The 18,923-nt window shown below is 53.0% G+C and overlaps 1 protein-coding gene across 1 annotated transcript in view; it reads left to right on the plus strand.

Annotated features, from left to right (window-relative positions):
* Positions 1 to 18,923, plus strand: part of LOC119942125 (mucin-5AC-like) — a 35,686-nt gene that overhangs the window by 10,608 nt on the left and 6,155 nt on the right. Inside the window, exons 6-12 of the mRNA XM_038762780.1 lie at positions 115 to 4,212; positions 4,341 to 4,453; positions 5,080 to 5,141; positions 6,008 to 6,165; positions 6,574 to 6,736; positions 7,778 to 7,969; positions 18,245 to 18,466. Coding sequence (XP_038618708.1) covers positions 115 to 4,212; positions 4,341 to 4,453; positions 5,080 to 5,141; positions 6,008 to 6,165; positions 6,574 to 6,736; positions 7,778 to 7,969; positions 18,245 to 18,466 — 5,008 coding nt within the window. The remainder of the gene's footprint in view (positions 1 to 114; positions 4,213 to 4,340; positions 4,454 to 5,079; positions 5,142 to 6,007; positions 6,166 to 6,573; positions 6,737 to 7,777; positions 7,970 to 18,244; positions 18,467 to 18,923) is intronic.

Genomic DNA, 18,923 nt, shown 5'->3' on the forward strand with positions numbered 1-18,923 from the left:
CCCCAAGCACTTAGCCAAGTTTCTGCTCACGGCCAGGGCTTAGGTGATCCTACTGGAGTTGATCCTGACCCTTCCGGTTCCCCTCCCTCGTCTCTCCTCTCTCCCTCCTTCCAGATGCGGGCCGGAGGGCGATGGCGTCACCGGCAGACGGGACGGCTCCCGGGCCGGGGACCGCGGCTCCACCGAGCCCCCCTCAGCCTCGCCGCCCCAGGCCCTCCGCTCCCCGGACTCGACTCGGCCACCCTCTCTTCACCCGGCCCCCGGGACCCCAGGTGACGGTGGGAGCTGCTGTGAGCCGGCCCACCTCGCCGGGCCCCCAGGAGAGGAGCGTGGAGGCCCCCGGCATGGGAGGGGTGGCCCCTCTGGATGCTGAGGGGCCTCAGGACATCACCTGGGTGGCAGCGACACCGCCAGTCCTCCCTGGTGTCCGAGAGGGGACATCGGCAGGCCCGGGACCAGGGAGCCTCAGCCACCTCAGCCATGTTGCTGCTGCTGGCAGCAGGAAGGAGGATCTGGCTTCCCATCTCTGGATGTTGGAGGAGTTTTCCCACTCAGCCCCTGAGGATCTGGCCTCTCCCAGCCCGGCCCCGACAGGCCGGCTCCCGTCCTCGCCGGAACGACTCTCGCCCCGGCTGGGCCACCGGCCCCCGACGCCCCCTGGCAATGGCACCAGCCAAGAAGCGACTCTGGGCCTTCTGACTGCGGCTGCCCAGACCACCCCCTGGACCCCGGGTGGGCCCTACAGCAGCCCGCCTCCCCCGGAGAACCTCGGGGCCCAGAGGGACTCTGCGGGAGAGGGCCAGAGTGGGCTGCCTCTGCCAGGGCAGGGCACCAGGCCCGCAGACTCATCGCCGACTGGTCCATCAGAGCTGAGCTCGCTGGCCCTGGGCTCCGGGTGTGGGTTAAGCCGGCCTTCTCCCGGAGCAGCCCTCCCCCAGGGGCCAGCCACTTTGCCCACTGGCGAGCCCTGTCCTGGGCTGGAGAGGCAGTGGCTGCTCAGGGGGATGGACCCGGGCCGGCGCCGCCCATCCAGTGCCCCAAGGACGCCAGGGACCCCGGGCAGAGCTCCGGAGGACAGGGCCCCTGGGATGGCAGCAGCTCCTGGGACGTGCTGCCCAGCGGAAGCGTCGGGGAAGCTGGGACAAGACCAGAGGAGCTCCGTCATGCCAGGAGCATGGACCTCTTTTCCCACAGACTCCCTGCTTGGCAACCCCTCCACCGGACCCCTAGCCGGGAGCCGGGTGGCCCCAGGATCTCCCGTTCTGCCCCTCCCCAAAGCTCCCATCCTCTGGGATGCTGTTGGGCTCGGAAGACGCCACGCGACTCACAAGCCTCCCCGGCCCAGTGGGACCAGCTGGGCCTGGGGAGCCTCGGGTACACCCCGCACCAGAACGAGCCCCAGGTGGACCCCCCAAGCCTCCCCTGGGACTCCCATGTCCTCCGTCCTCCCTGTGAAGCCATCCTTTGGCTCCCCTCAGGCCCACCCGGAGCCTCCAGTCTCCCGGGCCACCCAGTGGGTGTGGCTCCTCAGGACGACGGCCCACACCCCGGCTCTCCTGGAGGGTCACCACCCAGAGCCAGGCCCCCTCACCTCCACCCCTGGCCCAGGCCTCTCCCCTTCCCCGAGCCCCGCCGGCCCATCCCCGGGGGGCCCGGGCCCCTGGACGACACTCCGGCCTTCCACCATAGGGGCTGGAGACCCCACCTCCGCGGCACCCGACCGCAGAACCTCCACCCCTGCTGAATCCTGGGCCTCGGCGGCAGCCTCCTCTCCAAGCTCCGGCTCGCCCTTTACCTCACCCCCGGGACCTGGAACCCCCAAATCTGGGATGGCCAGGCAGTGGCCCCGAGGGGGCCCGGTGACTGTCTCCAGGATGGCCCATTTTACGGAGGGAGCTGACGCTGCTGCGGTTGCATCTCCCCGGCCCTGTGCCCCCCTTAACAGGCTCCTTACCTCGTCCTCAGGTCCTGGAAGCCCCCCTTCTGGAGTGACTGGTGAGGGGCCCCCAGAGGGTCTGGAGGCCACCTCTGTGATGACGGCCTCTTGGAAGGAGGACACTAATATGTCTGCGGTCATGTCTCCCCAGTCCTGGGTGCCCCCTGCACTCAGTCCTCACTCGCCCTCTGTGACCAGCCTGAGCCCAGAGGCCCCTGCCCACCCCATCGCTCCCTCAGGGGTCCTGAGGGTCCCGGGGGAAGGAGAAATGCAAAGGACCACTGCCCTTCCAGAGGAGGGGGGGAGCTCTGCCCCATCCTCCTTTTGGTGGTGGTTCTCCACTGCCCTGCCAGTGCCCTCCCTGACCACAAGTTCCCGTGCAAGAGCTGCCGAGGGCTGGACACTTCCCGGTGCTCCATCTGCCTGGCCAGCACCTTCCCTGACCGCAAGCTCCCAGGGAACAACTGCTGAGGACTGGCCATTGCCTGGTGCTCTACCTGCCTTAGCTTCCGCTGCATGGCCAGCCTCCTTCCTGACCACAAGCCCCCGGGCAGGAGATGCTGAGGGTTGGACATTGCCTGATTCTCTGCCTGGCTCAGCCTCCACCGCCTGGCCAGCGGCCTCCCTGACCGCAAGACCCCAGGCAGGAACTGCTGAGGGCTGGACATTGCCCGGTTCTCTGCCTGCCTCAGCCTCTGCCACCCGGCCAGCGCCCTTTCTGACCAAAAGCCACCGGGCAGGAGCTGCTGAGGGTTGGATAGTACCTGATGCTCCATCGGCCTCTGCTTCTGCCACCCAGCCAGCGCCCTTTCTGACTAAAAGCCACCAGGCAGGAGCTACTGAGAGTTGGACATTGCCCGCTTCTCTGCCTGGCTCAGCCTCTGCCACCAAGCCAGTGCCCTTTCTGACCAAAATCCCCCGGGCAGGAGCTGCTGAGGGCTGGACATTGCCTGCTTCTCTGCCTGGCTCATTCTCTGCTTCCCGGCCAGTGCCTTCCCTGACCACAAGTCCCCAGGCAGGAGCTGCTGGGGGCTGGATGTTCCCTGGTACTTTACGTGCCTCAGCTTCCATTGTCCAGCCAGTTTCCTCCCTGACCATAGGCCCCCACGGAAAAACTGCTGAGGGCTGGACATTGCCCAGTGCTCCACCTGCCTCAGTCTCTGCCGCCCAGCCAGTGCCCTTTCTGACCCAAGGTCCCCAGGCAGGAGTTGCTGAGGGCTGGACATTGCCCAGTTCTCTCCCTTCTTCAGCCTCCACCCCCCATCCGGCACTTTCCCTGACCGCAAGTCCCAAGGCAGGAGCTTCCGAGGACTGGACATTGCCCAATTCTCTGCCTGCCTCAGCCTCTGCCACCCAGCCAGCGCCCTCCATGACCACGCGCCCCTGGGCAGGAGCTGCCGAGGACTGGACGTTGCCCAGTTCTCTGCCAGCCTCTGCCACCTGGCCAGTGCCTTCCCTGACCCGAGCAGGAGCTGCTGAGGATTGGATAGTACCCAGTGCTCCATCTGCCTCTGTTTCTGCTTCCCGGCCAGTGCCCTCTCTGACCACGAGCCCCAGGGCAGGAGCTGCTGAGGGCTGGACATTGCCCGGTTCTCTGCTTTCTTCAGCCTCTGCCCCTCATCCGGCGCTTTCCCTGACCACAAGCCCCCAGGCAGGAGCTACTGAGGGCCAGACATTGCCCGTTTCTCTGCCTGGCTCAGCCTCCTCCACCCAGCCAGTGCCCTCTCTGACCACAAGCCCCAGGGCAGGAGTTGTTGAGGGCTGGACATTGCCCGTTTCTCTGCCTGGCTCAGTTTCTGGCACCTGGCCGGCGCCGTCTCTGACCACAAGCCCCAGGGCAGGAGCCGTGGAGAGCTGGACGCCCCACAGTGCCCTTCCTGGCTCGGCCTCAGCCTCCCCTGGGAGAGGCCCGGCTATCCGGGCTGCTGGGAGAAGGGAGGGACAGGACCGGGCAGCCCCTCGATGGCGTTTAGGGGGAGGCGGCGTGGGGGGTGGCACTCAGGGGTCCCTGCCTCAGGGCTCTGAACGCCCCTCTGAGCCCCCACCTCAGAGAGGTCAACTGGGCCCAACAGACTGGAACCCTGGGGGCACTCTTGGGGGTCCAGAAGAAATCATGCCCAGGACAAACGCCGTCACTTCCAGGCCCCCAGGAGCTGCTCCGGCTCCAAGAATCCCACACGCCCCGGAGGCCTCTGGGCCTGTGCCCTCCAGCGGAGCAGCCACCTCTGGGAGAGATCGCTTCTTCATCGTGGGGAACCGCGTGCCTGAGCTGAGAGGTGAGTGAGTTGTCTCCGGGGCCGGGGCCGGCCCCGTGGGAGAGGGGAGAGCCGGGATGGGGGCCTGTCCGAATACGGTGGGACCTGGTGGCCGGGGCTCTGGGCGCCCCTCGCCCCCTTCTCTCCAGCACCATCAGTCCACATCCCCTGCCTTCTGGTGCTGGAAATGGACTTCGTCCCTGGCTTCTGGAACCACCGCTCATGCGAGTACCAGCACCTGCTTCGGGGCTTCAACGAGACGGTGAGGGCGAGGGGTGGTCGTGGTGGCGGCGGCAGGGGCTGATTGGGGGGGACACGGGACCCTCAGAACTGGTGGGGGGATGTGGGACTCGTGGTTGGCGGGACTGGTGAGGGGACACAGGATCTCTGAGATGGCAGTTGGCCTGGTGAGGGGATGCAGGACCCCTGGGATGGTGGTGGCACTAGTGGAAGGGACACGGGACCCTCGGGGTGGAGGTGGGGGGATGCGGGAACCCTGGGCCGGTGGCAGGACTGGTGGGGGGACACAGGACCCCTGCAGTGGTGGTGGGGCTGGTATGAGGGGATGCAGGACCCCTGGGACAGTGGTGGAGCTGGGGGCAGGGGAGAAGGTGCAGGATGACGCCAGGATTGGTGGGGGTGGGGGTGAAGCAGGACACCTGGGATGGTGGTGGGACTGGTGGGGGGATACAGGACCCCTGGGATGGTGGTGGGACTATTAGGGGGATGCAGGACCCCTGCCTCAGTGGCGGAGCTCTTCACCAGGAGCTGGGGAGCCGGACGGCACCGGGCAGGGCCGAGGACACTCGTCGCCCCCATTTCCCACTGGGCCCCGGGAAAAGATGCAGCCCTGCCCCCTCCCTGACCTTCTCACCTCCTGTTCTCCAGGTTTCACCCTTCTTCTCTTCCTCCATCCCGGGGTTCCAGCGCCTGGAGGTGTGGAGAGTCCGGTGAGTCTCCCCGAGTTTCTCTGCGGGCGGCCCTCCGGGTCTCTGGTCTGCAGGGTCATCCTCTCCGGCCTCCTTCCTCTCCCGCTCCATGGCCCAGGACCCATCTGGTTCAGTTGGAGTCAGGAAAGAGAAGTCTCCGAAGAAAAGCTAGCGCAAGTGGTGGGATGGTTTGGCCTGGGAGAAGTTGGAGACACAGACCCCGTTAGTAGTTACAGACGGCACCTTGTCATCTCTTTTCTGTCTCCCTCAAAGGTCGGACTGGGGAAGGAGGCATAAAATGCAGCAGGAGAGACTTAGATTAGAGCCAGAGAACTTCCTGGCAGGCAGAGAGTTGCGGAGGGTTTGGATGGTTCTCCGAGAGAGGCTGAGCAATCTTCTGAGGGTGGGCCTTTAAAAACATACATTCATTCATTTCATTCAATCGTATTTATTGAGCACTTACTGTGTGCAGAGCCCTGGGAAGTAAAAGTTGGCAACATACAGAGATGGTCCCTACCCAACAATGGGCTCACAGTCTAGAAGGGGGAGACAGACAACAAAACAAAACATGTGGACAGGTGTCAAGTCGTCAGAACAAATAGAATTGAAGCTAAATGCACATCATTAACAAAATAAATAGAATAGTAAATATATACAAGTAAATAGAGTAATAAATCTGCACAAACATGCTGTGGGGAGGGGAAGGAGGTAGGGTGGGGAGGATGGGGAGGAGGAGAGGAAAAAGGGGGCTCAGGCAAGACTCTTCCTAGTCTGGGCTGGTTTAAGGGGTGTGCTGCCTGGAGGCAGGGGGATTGCCTAGAAGACCTCCGAAGGACACTCCCGGGGGCACGTCAGCCTCCCGGACCTGAGCCCCGGCGGTCCCACAGGCCGGGCAGCGTGGTGATCCAGTATGACATGGTGGTCGGCGAGGAGTTTTCCGTGGCTCGGCCCTGGGGCCTGGACTTGCAGCTGGACGTTGTGGCGATGGATCGACTCTTCCGCTCTGGCCCACTGAGCTCCCCGGTGCTGAGGAGCCAGGTACCCGGTGAGCAGCACCCATGGGGGCAGCAGCGGGTGCTCCAGGCCGTCCAGGTGGGGCTGAGGATGGCGGTGGGCAGGCAGGGCGGCTCCTGGGCGGGAGGCCAGGTTGGGATCCATTTTGCTCCCACCCACAGGGGCGGCTGCTGCCAGTGGTGGCCTAGTCCGGCCTGGGCCTGGAATAGAAGTGGAATTCCCCGAGCCCGGGATGTCCCAGGCCCCAAGCCCAGCCGGGACGCGGGGTCGCCGGGGGTTGGGGGCCACCGGGCTCTCTTGCTGGTCAGCTGCCCCAACTGAGTGCCTGGCCTCACGGAACGGCGGGGGGTGAGGGGTCATGTTTTAGGGTCGCTGCTGTGTCTGAGCCGTTGTTTCTGTGCCCCCCCCCCCACTTCCCGTGACCCCTCGCCCTGTGAAGAGAGCCCGCTGGACCTGTGTTCTTTGCTCTTCTCCTGCCCCGCTGGTTTTGAGTGTGTCCTCACCCAGGGTGGCAATGCCAGCTGCACCTCGCTGTGCCACCGGGACTTCTGTCGGAACCAGGGCATCTGTACCCACCTGCAGGGCCAGGGGCCCCTGTGTCAGTGAGTCCTCGGGCCCCTCCCGGACCTCCGGGAATCCTTCCCTGGGGGCAGTGGGAAAGTTCTTTCTTTGCCTGAGTTGGATTGTGCCGGACAGATGGGTGGGGAGAGCCGAAAGGCCGTTTGGAGGAGCTGCAGGTCCGTCGTCCAGTCCTGCAGAGCAGTCCCCCGCCCTGTCCGCCCCAACACCCTCCACCCCCAGCTCCACCCCCACCTCTCTCTGACCATCAGATTGGCTCTCAGATAAGAGTCCGGCAGGTTTGCCGGAGAATCCAGCTTTGACCCGTTACCTTGCAATTAGTCTCTGGCTGGGCAAATGTTCCCATCTTCCAATAATAATAATAATAATAATAATAATAATATTTTTTAAGTGCTTACTATGTGCAAAGCACTGTTCTAAGTGCTGGGGGGATACAAGGTGATCAGGTTGTCCCACGTGGGGCTTGCAATCTTAATCCCCATTTTACAGATAAGGGAACTGAGGCCCAGAGAAGTTAAGTGATTTGCCCAAAGTCACACAGCCGGTAAGTGGCGGCACCGGGATTAGAACCCATGGCCTGTGATTCCCAAGCCCGTGCTTTTTCCACTGAACCGCGCTGTTTCCAGTGCCTGGGCTGGTCTCTCTCAGGCTTGAGACCTCCTTCCTTGGGCCCAGATCCGCCCCTCGCTTCTCCTCCAATCTTCTCCCTTCCCCTTCCTCTTCCTTCCCACTAATGATCCACTGGCTTGATCCCCACCACCCCTTTTCCAGCCCACAGGATCCAGGGGGTCGTCCTGGAGTCACAATCCTGGCCTCCAGAAGTCCTAGGCGAGTCCGCCAAATCTTCTCTGGGCCCACGGCCCAACCCGCGCGGGCCACTTGATAACTGGCCGAGAATTACGGCCCATGGAGTGAGGGGATTGGCCCACCACATCTCCCCGGCCCCCAGGGCTAGCGAGTTCCTCATCCCAGGTCCCCAGCTGGGTTGGCGGGGATGAATCCAGGTCCCAACGCTCCTCTCCGGAGTCCTCTCCGATGCCTCTCTCCCCACCTTCGCCCCGCAGGTGCCCCGTTGGCAGCGACTTCTGGTTCATGGGGCAGAGGTGTGATTACCGGGTGACCCGGTGGGGTCTGCTGGGCCTGGTGGTCGGCATCCTGCTAGCCACGGGGCTCGTGGCTGCCCTGGTGGCTTACGCTGTGGTCCGCAGATTCAAGGCCATGCTGGTGGAGGCCAGAGTCAACCAGACCAGGAGCAGGTAGGTGACTCCGGTCCGGCATGGAGGGCCGGGAGGGAGGAGGGGCAGCTCCCACCCCAAACTGCTGGACAACCGCCCTCTTAGGTCCTCTGTTTCTGGACAACCGCCCTCTTAGGTCCTCTGTTTCTGGGGCTGCTGCCTCCAGCAGCAGTAGAAGGAGCAGGAGGAGGTGGTGTAATTGTAGTACACCATGTCATCATGTAGATGACATTAGTACATCATGTCATCCCCCGGGCTTGGAATGCCCTCCCTCTGCCCATCTGCCAAGCTAGCTCTCATCCTCCCTTCAAGGCCCTACTGAGAGCTTACCTCCAGGAGGCCTTCCCCTTCCTTCCTCTCCCCCTCGTCCCCATCTCCATCCCCCCATCTTACCTCCTTCCCTTCCCCACAGCACCTGTATATATGTTTGTACTTATTTATTTATTTATTTATTTATTTATTTATTTATTTATTTATTTATTTTACCCGTACATATCTATTCTATTTATTTTATTTTGTTAGCATGTTTGGTTTTGTTCTCTGTCTCCCCCTTTTAGACTGTGAGCCCACTGTTGGGTAGGGACTGTCTCTATATGTTGCCAACTTGTACTTCCCAAGCGCTTAGTACAGTGCTTAGTACTGTACAGCACACAGTAAGCGCTCAATAAATACGATTGATTGATAGTAGTAGCAGTAGGCAGAGCAGTAGTAACAAGCGCTTAGTACAGTGCTCTGCACACAGTAAGCACTCAATAAATATGATTGAATGAATGAATAACAAGAGTTAAGAGATGTGTAGTAGTAGTGATAAGAGTAGCTGCTCACCTCCTCCAGGAGGCCTTTCCAGACTGAGCCCCCTTTTTCCTCTGCTCCTCCTCCCCTCCCCATCACCCTGACTCCCTCCTTCTGCTCTACCCCCCACCCCCCGGCCCCACAGCACTTGTGTATATATTCATTCATTCATTCATTCAATTGTATTTATTGAGCGCTTACTGTGTGCAGAGCACTGTACTAAGCGCTTGAGAAGTACAAGTCGGCAACATATAGAGACGATCCCTACCCAACAACGGGCTCACAGTCTAGAAGGGGGAGACAGACAACAGAACAAAACATATGGACAGGTGTCAAGTTGTCAGAATAAATAGAGGTAAAGCTAGATTTACATCAGTAACAAAATAAATAGAATAGTAAATATGTAGAAGTAAAATAAATAGAGTGATAAATCTGTACAAACATATATACAGGTGCTGTGGGGAGGGGAAGGAGGTAGGGCTGGGGGGTTGAGGAGGAGGAGAGGAAAAAGGAGGCTCAGTCTGGGAAGGCCTCCTGGAGGAGGTGAGCTCTCAGTAGGGCTTTGAAGGGAGGAAGAATATATGTGTATATATACAAGTGCTGTGTATATCCATATATAATAATAATAATAATAATTTTGGTATTTGTTAAGCGCTTACTATGTGCAAAGCACTGTTCTAAGCGCTGGGGAGGATACAAGGTGATCAGGTTGTCCCATGTGGGACTCACAATCTTAAACCCCATTTTCCAGATGAGGTAACTGAGGCCCAGAGAAGTTAAGTGACTTGCCCAGAGTCACACAGCTGACAAGCGGCAGAGCCGGGATTTGAACCCATGACCTCTGACTCCCAAGCCCGTGCTCTTTCCACTGAGCCACGCTGATTCTCTATATGTATACGTATATACGCACATATACACAAGTGCTGTGTATACCTATATATATGTATATATACGCACACATATATATACCCATATATATATACACATGTATATATCTGTATATCTGTATCTGTATCTGTGTATATATATATATATACATATATATACATATCTGTATATGTATCTGTATATATCTGTGTATATATACATATATATACACAGAGGGAAATTCTAATTAAGGGGTTTGGCGGTGAGATAACTGAGATTGAGGTACAGAGGTGAAGTTGGTGTTGCAGGAGGGGTGTGTGGGGGTTAGACTGTAGTAGGAGATCATTGAGATAAGATTGGAGGGTGAGAACTGAATGAGGGCCTTGAAGCTGGTAGTAAAGAATTTCTGTTTGATGTGGAAATGGATGGCCAACCACTGGGAGCCTTTTGGAGGAGTGGGAAAATGTGGACTGAACATTTATTTTAGAAAGATGAACCGGGCAGCAGAGAGAAGTATGACCTGGGTTCTAATCCTGCTCTGATACTTGTCTGCTGTGTGACCTTGGGCACATCACTTAACTTCTCTGTTCCTTAGTTATCTGTAAATTTATTTATTTAAAATAAAGTTATCTATATGTTGCCAACTTGTACTTCCCAAGGGCTTAGTACCGTGCTCTGCACACAGTAAGCGCTCAATAAATACGATTGATTGATTGATTGTAAAAGGGGATTAAGACTGTGAGCCCCATGTTGGACAAGGACTGTGTCTGACCTGATTAAGTTGTACATATTTACTATTCCATTTATTTTGTTAATGATGTGCATATAGCTCTAATTCTATTTGTTCTGACGACTTTGGCACCTTTCTACATGTTTTGATTTGTTGTCTGTCTCCCCCTTCTAGACCGTGAGCCTGTTGTTGGGTAGGGACCGGCTCTATATGTTGCCGACTTGTACTTCCCAAGCGCTTAGTACAGTGCTCTGCACACAGTAAGCGCTCAATAAATACGATTGAATGAATGAATATAGCTTTAATTCTATTTGTTCTGACGACTTTGACACCTTTCTACATGCTTTGTTTTGTTGTCTGTCTCCCCCTTCTAGACTGTGAGCCTGTTGTTGGGTAGGGACCGTCTCTACATGTTGCCGACTTGTACTTCCCAAGCGCTTAGTACAGTGCTCTGCACACAGTAAGCGCTCAATAAATACGATTGAACGAATGAATTGAGATAAGATTGGAGGGTGGGAACTGAAAGAGTGCCTTGAAGCTGATAGTAAATAATTTCTGTTTGATGTGGAAATGGATGGGCAACCACTGGGAGGCTTTCGGAGAAGTGGGAAAATGTGGACTGAACTTTGTTTTTTTTTTAGAAAAATGATCCGGGCAGCAGAGAGAAGTATGAACTGGGTTCTAATCCTGTCTCTGATACTTGTCTGCTGTGTGACCTTGGGCACATCACTTAACTTCTCTGTTTCTCAGTTATCTGTAAAAGGGGATTAAGAGGGTAAGCCCTCTGCAGGACAAGGACTCTGTCTGACCTGATTAACTTGTGTCTACCCCAACACTTACAACAGTGTTTGGCACACTCCCTCCCTCTGCTCTAGCTCCTTCCCCACCCCACAGCACTTGCATATATATATATATAAATATATATGTACGTATTTATAATTCTATTTAGTTTATTAATGATGTGTATACATCTACAATTCTATTTATTTATATTGATACTATTGATGCCTGTTTACTTGTTTTGATGTCTGTCTCCCCCCTTCTAGACTGTGAGCCCGTTGTGAGCCGAGATTGTCTCTACTTTTTGCCAAATTGTACTTTCCAAGTGCTGAGTACAGTGCTGTGCACACAGTAAGCGCTCAATAAATGCGATTGAATGAATGAATAATAATGATGACATTTATTAAGCACTTACTATGTGCAAAGCACTGTTCTAAGCAGTGGGGAGGTTACCAGGTGATCAGGTTGTCCCACAGGGGCCTCACAGTCTTCATCCCCATTTTACAGATGAGGTAACTGAGGCCCAGAGAAGTTAAGTGACTTGCCCAAAGTCACACAGCTGACAGTTGGCGGAGCCGGGATTTGAACCCATGATCTCTGACTCCAAAGCCCGGGCTCTTTCCACTGAGCCACGCTGCTTCTCTAATGAATGAGTGGCACATAGTAAGCACATAACAAATACCATTATTATTATTATTCATTCATTCATTCATTCAATTGTATTTATTAAGCACTTACTGTGTGCAGAGCACTGTACTAAGCGCTTGGGAAGTACAAGTTGGCAACATATAGAGACGGTCCCTACCCAACAGTGGGCTCACAGTCTAGAAGGCCTCCCTTCAAGGCCCTGCTTCCCTTCAAGGCCCTGCTTCCCTTCAAGGCCCTGCTCCCTTCAAGGCCCTGCTGAGAGCTCACCTCCTCCAGGAGGCCTTCCCAGACTGAGCCCCTTCCTTCCTCTCCCCCTCGTCCCCCTCTCCATCCCCCCATCTTACCTCCTTTCCTTCCCCACAGCACCTGTATATATGTATATATGGTTGTACATGTTTATTACTCTATTTATTTATTTATTTATTTATCTTGTACATTTCTATCCTATTTATTTTATTTTGTTGGTATGTTTGGTTCTGTTCTCTGTCTCCCCCTTTTAGACTGTGAGCCCACTGTTGGGTAGGGACTGTCTCTATATGTTGCCAATTTGTACTTCCCAAGCGCTTAGTACAGTGCTCTGCACATAGTAAGCGCTCAATAAATACGATTGATTGATTGATTGATTAGAAGGGGGAGACAGACAACAAAAGGAAACATGTAGAAAGGTGTCAAAGTCTTCAGAACAAATAGAATTAAAGCTATATGCACATCATTAACAAAATAAATAGAATAGTAAATATGTACAACTTCATCAGGTCAGACACAGTCATTGTCTGGGCTCACAGTCTAGAAGGGGGAGATGGAGAACAAAACAAAACATATTAACAAAATAAAATAAATAGAATATGTACACGTAAAATAGAGTAATAATAAATAGAGTAATATTATTATTATTATTCATTCATTCATTCAATCGTATTTATTGAGCGCTTACTGTGTGCAGAGCACTGTACTAAGCACTTGGGAAGTACAAGTTGGCAACATATAGAGACGGTCCCTACCCAACAGTGGGCTCACAGTCTAGAAGGGGGAGACAGACAACAAAACAAAACATGTAGAAAGGTGTCAAAGTCGTCAGAACAAATAGAATTAAAGCTATATGCACAACATTAACAAAATAAATAGAATAGTAAATTCGTACAACTTAATCAGGTCAGACACAGTCATTGTCTGGGCTCACGGTGTAGAAGGGGGAGACGGAGAACAAAACAAAACATATCAACAAAATAAAATAAATAGAATATGTACACGTAAAATAGAGTAATAATAAATAAATAGAGTAATATTATTATTATTATTCATTCATTCATTCAATCGTATTTATTGAGCACTTACTGTGTGCAGAGCACTGTACTAAGTGCTTGGGAAGTACAAGTTGGCAACATATAGAGACGGTCCCTACCCAACAGTGGGCTCACAGTCTAGAAGGGGGAGATAGACAACAGAACAAAACATGTAGAAAGGCGTCAAAGTCGTCAGAACAAATAGAATTAAAGCTATATGCACATCTAAATTCTATTTATTTTATTTTGTTTGTTTGGTTTTGTCTCCCCATTTTAGACTGTGAGCCCACTGTTGGGTAAGGACTGTCTCTATATGTTGCCAATTTGTACTTCCCAAGTGCTTAGTACAGTGCTCTGCACACAATAAGCGCTCAATAAATACTATTGATGATGATCATTAACAAAATAAATAGAATAGTAAATGCACATCTAAATTCTATTTATTTTATTTTGTTAGTATGTTTGGTTTTGTCTCCCCCTTTTAGACTGTGAGCCCACTGTTGGGTAGGGACTGTCTCTATATGTTGCCAATTTGTACTTCCCAAACGCTTAGTACAGTGCTCTGCACACAGTAAGCGCTCAATAAATACGATTGATGATGATCATTAACAAAATAAATAGAATAGTAAGTATGTACAGCTTAATCAGGTCAGACACAGTCATTGTGTGGGCTCACAGTCTAGAAGGGGGAGACGGAGAACGAAACAAAACATATTAACAAAATACAATAAATAGAATATGTACAAGTAAAATAAATAGAGTAATAATAAATGGAGTAATATTATTATTATTATTACTGGAGTGGGGAGAGAGATAGGAGGCACGGAGGTCAGCGAGAAGGCAGATGCAGTAGTGGAGGTGGGCTAGGTTAAGGGTTTGAATTAGCGTGGTAGCAATTTGCCCAGAGAGGAAGTGGTAGATGCTAGACAGGTTGTAAAGGTAGAATGACAGGACTTGGTGACATGGACGATGTGGGTAGAAGGAGAGAGACGAGTGGAGGGAACTGCTCAAGATGCTTCCTGGGAATCCCCGAAGCGGGGCGGCAGGAATGCTGAGGCGCTACTAAACCCGCAGAGGAACGGGAAGGTGGAGACGAGGGAGGAAGAGGAGCCAGGAGGCTCCAGATCCGGCCTGAGTCGGGGGAGGACATTTCAGACCCAGGGATTTGTCTGTCTGGCTTCTCATCAAGCAATGGTATTTGTTCAGCACTTAAGTGCCAGGCATTGTACTAAACACTGGGGTGGATAATAATATAATGATGATGATGATGATGATGGGTTTTGTTAAGCGTTATGTGCCAAGCACTGTTCTAAGCTCTGGGGTAGATAAAAGGTAATCAGGTTGCCCCACGTGGGGCTTACAGTCTTAATCTCCATTTTGCAGATAACTGAGTCACAGAGCAGCAAGTAATAATAATGATGATGACATTTATTAAGCGCTTACTATGTGCAAAGCACTGTTCTAAGCGCTGGGGGGGATACAAGGTGATCAGGTTGTCCCACGGGGGCTCACAATCTTAATCCCTATTTTACAGATGAGGTAACTGAGGCACAGAGAAGTTAAGTGCCTTGCCCAAAGTCACACAGCCGATAAGTGGCGGAGCCGGGATTAGAACCCATGACCTGTGACTCCCAAGCCCGTGCTCTTTCCACTGAACCACGCTGGTCACACAGCTGATGAGCGACGGAGCCGGGATTAGAATAAGCCCGTGCTCTTTCCACGGAGCCACACTGCTTCTCTAGAAGCATCTTCTAGGGTAGCAGATGAATCAGACTGGATTAGGCCCCTGTACCACCTGGGGCTCTCAGTCTAAACTGGGGAGAGGAAGATTTCATTCCTATTAGCTGAGGCGCAGACAAGTTAAGCGACTTGCCCAAGGGCACACAGCAGGCAGGGGCAGGTTTGAACCCAGGTCCTCCATCCCCTAGGCCCTCGCTGTTACTGATAGGTCACGCTGTTTCTCAGCATGCTTACCGTGTGCAGAGCGCTGAACCAAGTTTTGGGGAGAGTACAATACAGTAGAGTTGCTAAACTCAATCCCTGCCCTCAAGGAACTCCTAGTCTCTGGGCACAGAGAGGTTGGCCTTTGCCCAGGGCTCCTGGGGTGTCGTGGCCACTGGTTGGGTCAGGATGGAGTTATTTCCAGACTGAATTGGCCTAGCAGTGGCTGAAAGCTTGTCAGGGGGGCATGCGAGCAGCTGACACTGGCAAGAATTCTGGGCGTTTTGACTTCAAAGGTTGAATCTGCAGATTGGATTCAAAGCAGTTGGGCCTTAAGGTTAATGATAGTGCTAAAACTACTAATAATGCCTATTTTTTGTTAAGCACATAATGATAGCATTTTTACTAAGCGCTGACTATGTGCAAAGCACTGTCCTCTCCCCCTCATCCCCCTCTCCATCCCCCCCCATCTTACCCGCTTCCCTTCCCCACAGCACCTGTACATATGTATATATGTTTGTACATATTTATTACTCTATTTTACTTGTACATATCTATTCTATTTATTTTATTTTGTTAGTATGTTTGGTTTTGTTCTCTGTCTCCCCCTTTTAGACTGTGAGCCCATTGTTGGGTAGGGACTGTCTCTATATGTTGCCAATTTGTACTTCCCAAGCGCTTAGTACAGTGCTCTGCACACAGTAAGTGCTCAATAAATACGATTGATTGATTCTAAGCGCTGGGGAGGTTACAAGGTGATCAGGTTGTCCCACGGGGGGCTCACAGTCTCCATCCCCATTTTCCAGATGAGGTAACTGAGGCCCAGAGAAGTTAAGTGACTTGCCCAAAGCCACACAGCTGACAATTGGTGGAGCTGGGATTTGAACCCATGACCTCTGACTCCAAAGCCCGGGCTCTTTCCACTGAGCCACGCTGCTTCTCTTACACATACACACTCCTGACACATACTATGTGTCCAGCACTGAACTAAGCCCCGGGGTAGATGGAAGATCACCAGCCCAAACAATCTGTCCCCCAGTCTATGGAGGGAAAGCAGGTGTCAAATCTCCATTTCACAGATCAGGAAACAAAGGCCCAGAGAAGTTAAATGACTTGCCCGAGGTCACACCTCACATTGCCTCTTGATAGAATTTAAGAATGAGGAGGGGGAACGGAGGCGTTGCCAGTGGTGTGGACCCCCATACCATTTAATCCTCTCCCCAGCCCCACAGCACCTATGCAATCTCCTTTACTATTTCCCCTCTCTGTAATTCATTTCAGTGTCGTCTCCCCCGTAGACTGTCAGCTCCTTGTGGTCAGGGATCGTGTCCACCAAATCTGTTGTTCCCTACGTTTCCAAGTGCTTGATATGGTGCTCTAATAATAATAATGAAAATAGTAATTTTCATTATTAAAATAGTAATAGTAATAGTAATTACTAGTATAGCAATCACTATTATAGTAATAGTAATATTATATTACTATTAGTAATTATTATACTATATATTATATTTAATATATAATATATTATATAATATATAATATAATATATGATATATTATATAATATATATAATATAATATACATTATACTATTATAGTAAGAGTAATATTACTATTATAGTAATAGTAATAGTAGTAGTAATTAAAATAGAAAACGGTATTTGTTAAGCGCTTTCTCTGTGCTAAGCGCTGGGGTAGATACAAGGCAATCAGGATGTCCCATGCAGGGCTCATTGTCGTAATCGCCATTTTACAGATGAGGTCACTGAGGCCCAGAGAAGTTAGGTGGCTTGCCCAAGGTCACACAGCAGACATGTGATGGAGCCGGGATTAGGACCCATGTCCTCTGATTCCCAAGCCCGTGCTCTTTCCACTAAGCCATCTGCTTCACTAGGTTGGACCTTCGGAGCACTGCTAAAATCCGCCCTTTCCTCTCCATTCAACCTGCTACCACATTAATCCAAGCACTTACCCTATCACGCTTTGACTACCGAATCAGCCTCTTTGCTGAATTCCCTGCCTTCTCTCTCTCCCCACTCCAGTCCATACGTCACTCTGCTACCTAGATCATTTATATATGTTTGTACATATTTATTATTCTATTTATTTGTTTATTTTACTTGTACATATCTATTCTATTTATTTTGTTAGTATGTTTGGTTTTGTTCTCTGCCCTGGGGGTCAGAAGACTTGGGTTCTAATCCCAGCTCTGCCGCTTGTCTGCTGTGTGACCTTGGGCAAGTTGCTTCACTTCTCTGTGCCTGTTACCTCATTAGAAAAAAAGGGAGTTAACCCTCCTCCTGCAAACTTAGACTGTGAGCCCCACCCTCTGATTCTCCCCTCCTCATTCATTCAGTTGTATTTATTGAGCGCTTACTGTGTGCAGAGCACTGTACTAAGCGCTTGGGAAGTCCAAGTCGGCAACATCTAGAGACGGTCCCTACCCAACAATGGGCTCACAGTCTAGAAGGGGGAGACAGAGAACAAAATAAAACATATTAACAAAATAAAATAAATAGAATAGATATGTACAAGTAAAATAAATAGAGTAATAAATATGTACAAACATATATACATATATACAGGTGCTGTGGGGAAGGGAAGGAGGTAAGATGGGGGAGATGGAGAGGGAAGAAGGGGGAGAGGAAGGAGGGGGCTCAGTCTGGGAAGGCCTCCTGGAGGAGGTGAGCTCTCAGTAGGGCCTTGAAGGGAGGAAGAGAGCGAGCTTGGCGGATGGGCAGAGGGAGAGCATTCCAGGCCCGGGGGATGATGTGGGCCGGGGGTCGATGGCGGGACAGGCGAGAACGAGGTACGGGGAGGAGGTTAGTGGCGGAGGAGCGGAGGGTGTGGGCTGGGCTGGAGAAGGAGAGAAGGGAGGTGAGGTAGGAGGGGGAGAGGTGATGGACAGCCTTGAAGCCCAGGGTGAGGAGTTGTGATAATATAGTGACTGGCGCAGAGCACTTACCAAGTACCATTCAGAATTACAGGAAAAAAACCGAGGAGGAGTGTCAGGCCTGGCCACAGGAGGAGTTAGAGTTAGGAGAGGCAGTTTGGGCAAAGGTTAGGGGAGGAGGAAGCGTGGGCCCTTGTTTGAGCTGGGACGTCTCCTTCCTTCCTTTGCCCTTCCCCTCCCTTCCCTCAGCGGGGACCCCAACCTGCCAGAGCCAGGGCTTCTGTCCCCGAGGCCCTGGGTCCTAGAGGGCCACCACGGCCCTCCCAGGCCGCCCGAGCCCACCGTGGCCCGTTCTTGCAGCTATCGCCGCTTCTGCCGCTTCGACGACACGTCCGGCCGGGACTGGGGCCAGTCCTGGCTGGGGTCGGCCAGCTCCTTGGACAACCTGGCCTTCAGTGACTCGGAGGAGCAGCTGCACTTGCGGATGTTGGACTACAGCTGCTGCAGCTGCGGAGACGCCATCCCCGCTGCCCCCCGGGCCCTGAGGGCCGAGCCCCAGCTGGGGACCACCAACCCGCCCAGGTGAGGGGCCGCCGCTGGGAACCGGGGGCCGCCACGCACCCCTGGCTCGGGGGTGGGGACATGGAGGGGATAGCGGCAATTGTGGTCACGGAAATAAGGGGCTTTGTGCCGGGGTAGAGACTTCGTGGTTGCCTCAGATGGACGTGGACGGAGAAGGGTGGGAGAAGTCATGAGGCAAGGAAGGCTCTGATTCAACCTTCCGGGAACCTCGACTTTGAAGTGGGAGTCAGGAATTTGGGACCAAGACCCAGAGGAGCTGATCCCTCTTTATTTATAGTGATGTCTGTCACCCCCTCTACGTGGTAAGTTTGTTGTGGGCAGGGAATATGTCGGTTATATTGTAATAATGATGGCATTTATTAAGCGCTTACTATGTGCAAAGCACTGTTCTAAGCGCTGGGGAGGTTACAAGGTGATCAGGTTGTCCCTCGTGGGGCTCACAGTCTTAATCCCCATT

Source organism: Tachyglossus aculeatus, chromosome 21 (genome assembly GCF_015852505.1).
Source record: "Tachyglossus aculeatus isolate mTacAcu1 chromosome 21, mTacAcu1.pri, whole genome shotgun sequence".
NCBI lineage: Eukaryota > Metazoa > Chordata > Mammalia > Monotremata > Tachyglossidae > Tachyglossus > Tachyglossus aculeatus.